This window comes from Coptis chinensis, chromosome 6 (genome assembly GCF_015680905.1).
Source record: "Coptis chinensis isolate HL-2020 chromosome 6, ASM1568090v1, whole genome shotgun sequence".
Lineage (NCBI taxonomy): Eukaryota > Viridiplantae > Streptophyta > Magnoliopsida > Ranunculales > Ranunculaceae > Coptis > Coptis chinensis.
The window spans coordinates 68,630,389-68,634,785 of record NC_141461.1 but is presented as its reverse complement, the minus strand read 5'-3'; the positions used below and the strand labels follow the sequence as shown (position 1 = coordinate 68,634,785).

Below are 4,397 nucleotides of genomic sequence, written 5' to 3'. Positions count from 1 at the left end.
AACTGAGACCGTCTTTTCTCTTTTCTTCTTTGTTCTCCTTTTGCTGGACTTTCTGGAACCGTCACCACTAAAGTACATTTATTTACGCCTACACTTCTATTATTATGTTATCTAGGGGCTAGGGCAAGCAAAAGATGGAAATTGACTGCTGATAATTTAACTTATCGTCATCTCTGTATTTGATCATTTTTTTCATTGAATAATATAACCTGCACTCTTTTGAGATAATGGAATTGTTGTAATTTTTAGTTTCATTTCAATTTTGTGTTGTAGGATGGATTTTACTATTCTTGGAGTTATATCCTACAAAAATTTGACTCTCGCGAGTCGTATTGGTCCGTCTTCTTCAATTATCGATGTCAAAAATGAGATTTCGACGAATTGGCCCGAGTTAAATCAATCATGCTTTGATATTTCTTTCACTCGCGATGGGAAGGCATTTGTTATAGAAAATGATGTAGAGCTTCAATCTTTAGCGTGCTACGGCTTTGCAAAGGGCTTATCTACAGTTAACATTGATGTCTCTTTGAAACTTGCTAGTACGTTGTGTTCTTATGGAGTAGGTGAGAGTAGTACATCTGGTGATAATTTTTCTAATTCTTATGGTAGTTCTTGTGCTTCTAGTAGTGGGACTGGTAGTGAAATAGTGCCTATTAAAGAATTGAGGAGTAGATTATGGGCTTTTAATCTCAAACATGTTGGTCAAACATTTGTTGATGTTAATGATTTCCGTCTTAAAGTATTGTAGTATTCTGTTGAGACTAGGTACAAATATCAATTTTCAAAGAATGATCCGGGAAGAGTTATAGTTTATTGTGCTAAGAAGGAGAGTACTGGTTGTTTGTGGCGTGTACATGCAGTTTCTGAGTTTGACTCTTTTGTGATAAAAACTATGCATTCTGAGCACTCTTGTGGATTCGTCTGCAAAGATGTTAATAGTTGTTTGATGTCGAGCAAGCTAGTGGAAAATCTTATTTTAGAGATTGTGCGCGGTATGCCTTTGGTAAAGCCAAGAGATTTGATGATTACGTTGAAGACTGACTACGGGCTTGACATTACATATTACTATGCATACACGGCTAAAAAGATGGCTTTGGAGGAGATTCATGGTATAGATGGACTGTGTTTTCACTAGTTGAAATGGTTGAAGAATGCAATCGTAGAAAGTAATCCTGGAAGTCGCGTTATTCTGGATATTGACTCTACGAAAAAGTTTGAAAGAATGTTCATATGCTTTGAGGCTTCCAGTTATGGTTTTAACCATTGTCGTCTTATAGTGTACTTAGATGGTACTTTTTTGAAGAATAAGCATAAGGGATGTTTGTTAGCTGCAACCGCCAAAAATGGAAATCAAGGTAACGTAGTATATCATTTAGAATGCATTGATTATTTGTTATCTATATAAACATGAAATAGAATTATATTGTTATTGAGAAGCTTACTAGCTAGCAATAATGTTTGTTAATGCATATGAGACTAACCATTTTTATTTTTATTTTCTATTTTGAAGGGATTTTTACGTTGGCCATTACTATAGTAGTTAGTGAAACTGATGCAAATTGGTTTTGGTTCCTAGAACAATTGAAACTTGTGTATTTCAAGTGATAGAATTTTGACATTTTTTAGTGATCGGCATGTTGGACTGGTTAAAAATATTCCAATTGTGTTTCTGGGGTCATTTCACTCGTATTGTCTTTGGCACTTGAAGAACAATGTTGGTTCTGCTATACGGAAAGATAACAAGTTGAGGAAATATGTTGTGAAACTATTTTCTGATTGTGCTTATGCATCTTCTCATCATGAATTTTTTACTTGTGCTGAAAAGTTGAAGAAATATGGCGGTCTTCCTGTGCAAAGGTTTTTGACAGATATTAATTTGAAAAATTGGGCAAATGCATACTTCCGCGGTGCTAGATACGGTGAGATGTGCTCGACACTAGCTGAATGTTTCAATGCATGGATCACTAAGGAGCGCTTCCTGCCTATTACTCCTATGCTTTTTGGAATCATGGAAAAGATGATGGAAATGAGTTGGAACAGATTGGAGGAGTCTATGAAATGAAATTCTATTTTATGTCCAAAAATGGAGATAGTAGTGGCTAGCAAGGTTGAAGCTGCAAGGACTTTGAGGGTGGTTATATCCAATGAAAATCAGTTTCTAGTTCATAGCGACGTTATTCATTCAATTGATTTGATGAATAGAACATGTACTTGTAACTATTGGCGTATCGATAATTTCCCTTGCATACATGCTATCGCTTGTATTGTAACTATTAGCGTATCGATAATTTCCCTTGCATACATGCTATCGCCTGTATTGGTAGTAAGGGTTTCTGTTTCGACCCCCACCTACGTGGCAAACGTCCATTAGTAGGGGTCTCTATTTTATTCATTTAATCGACAGGGCTAAATCCCAATTTGCAATACCATGGATCAATGTACAGGCCCATTAACTCATGTGTCTAAGGCTGAACCTTAGCCACATGGCTTGCCACTAATGTACATTGATTTATGTCCAGATTCATTTCTTATCAAAGAGATAATTATCAGTTAAGAGTTATAGTCTATCACAATTACTCAAGCTACAAGATTACTTGAGCTAAAAGGACTCTCTACTCTACCTCTATAAATACCAAACTATTTTTCATAAGGAACTACGTGGAAACTTGATCCCTAGAGAATAGATCTTGGGTACATAGGCAGCCATTATTTGGTTCAGTTTCATCTCCCCCAAGATCAAATTCCTCTGTTTCTTAGTGTGTTCTTTACCATTGCTCTTGTTGTGTTGAAGCAGTTTACTGCCGAAACATAATTGGCGCCGTCTATGGGTTTTTTGAATCCATTATCACGTAAAATAATCAAGATGGTAAGCACAAGAAGTAGACCGAATAGACAACATATTCCTCCTGCCAATAGGAATCGCAACCCTCAAAATTGAAGTCGGGCAATGCAAGAACTGTTGAACAATCGAGTTGCTCCTAGTGGTAGGATCAATTCTTAACATCCAACTGCAGTAGCACCGCTGCCGCTGCTACTGCAAACGGCGATACAAACGCCTTCGAAAGAAGGCATCACGGAAGAAAGTATAAGGAAAACCTTCATCCCAGACTGGACCGACTTGACAAGGAAGGCCGACCTCGCAGATTTGAGGAAAATCGTCATCCTAAACAAGTTCGACCAGACAGAGAAAGAAGGCATCACGGAAGAAAGTATAAGGAAAACCTTCATCCTAGACTGGACCGACCTGACAGGGAAGGCCGACCTCGCAGATTTGAGAACCGCCATCATCATGCCAGTCCGACCGGCAGTGGAAAAAGGCGTCCTGAAGAAAATATAAGGAATACCAATATCCCAAATGAGACTGACCTGACAGGGAAGGCCGACCTCGTTGACCTGAGGAAAATCGTCGTCCTAGACAGGTCTGATCCAATAAGGAAGGAAGGTGTCACAGAATCAACTAGAGGTAAGACCACAATCCCAGACAAACTACCGACCTAGATAGGCTGGTTACACGCGAAATAAAAAGACAATCTCGGTCGGACCGAGGCGTGTGTATCGCTTAAAATCTCTAACTCTTGTAAGAGGTAATGGCGGTGTCATCTTCCACATAGGCTCGACCGGGGGTGTAAATACTGTTTAAATCTTCGGATAAAATGGATTTCACCCCACTTAACACGAAGTCCCTTTGATGTAACTTCCCACTCATCGTAAAAGTTCATCCGAACCTTAACGGCCGGGTCCGATTCATCCGTATCCGTTGCCACGAATTTCCTAACTGGTGGATGCCACTTCGGGATTCCAACGCCTATCTTTCATGGATGCTTCTTCAGGGTACTACCAGATCTCTTTGAATGTGGATGACCAAGAGTTCACCGCCTTCATTACCGACCAAGGCATTTTCTGCTACACTGTTATGCCTTTTGGTCTGAAAAATGCTGGTGCAACCTACCAAAATTGTCAATACAATTTTTTTCAATCTGCTGGGAAAAATAATGGAGGCTTATATCGATGATATAGTCGTTAAATCGAAGCATACTGGTGATCATCTTTCCGATCTTCAACTTGTTTTTGATAGACTTACGAGTATAACATGAGACTCAATCCCGCCAAATGTTCTTTTGGCCTCTCTTCTGGAAAATTTCTGGGGTACCTCATGACTCGTATAGGTATTGAGGCTAATCCTGATCAGATACGCGCCGTTATTGATATGTCATCACCAAAAAATAAGAAGAAAATTCAACGACTTACTGGTCGGCTTCCCACTCTTCATAGATTTATTTCTAAATATTCCGATCATTGTCATCCCTTCTTCTAGACTTTAAAGGGGGCGACAACTTGGAACTTGGAACATTGATTATGAGATGTCATTGCAAGAACTGGAGAAATACTTGGTCTGT

General features: G+C 38.9%; 1 protein-coding gene across 1 annotated transcript; it reads left to right on the top strand.

Moving 5' to 3' along the window:
- Nucleotides 1-274: 274 nt before the first annotated feature.
- LOC147494127 (uncharacterized) lies at nucleotides 275-2,062 on the top strand. Its single transcript, XM_086568039.1, has 4 exons — nucleotides 275-697; nucleotides 749-1,109; nucleotides 1,511-1,562; nucleotides 1,627-2,062. Exons 1-4 carry the CDS (start codon nucleotides 275-277, stop codon nucleotides 2,060-2,062), a joined length of 1,272 nt encoding a protein of 423 aa, XP_086424165.1.
- Nucleotides 2,063-4,397: the final 2,335 nt, after the last annotated feature.

Excerpts from the sequence above, each read along its gene's own strand:
- LOC147494127 (XM_086568039.1), top strand. The coding sequence starts at position 275 with ATGGATTTTACTATTCTTGGAGTTATATCCTACAAAAATTTGACTCTC. Across the intron at positions 698-748 it reads GGGCTTTTAATCTCAAACAT|TATTCTGTTGAGACTAGGTA; the intron begins GTTGGTCAAACA and ends AAAGTATTGTAG. Across the intron at positions 1,110-1,510 it reads GGCTTTGGAGGAGATTCATG|GGATTTTTACGTTGGCCATT; the intron begins GTATAGATGGAC and ends TCTATTTTGAAG.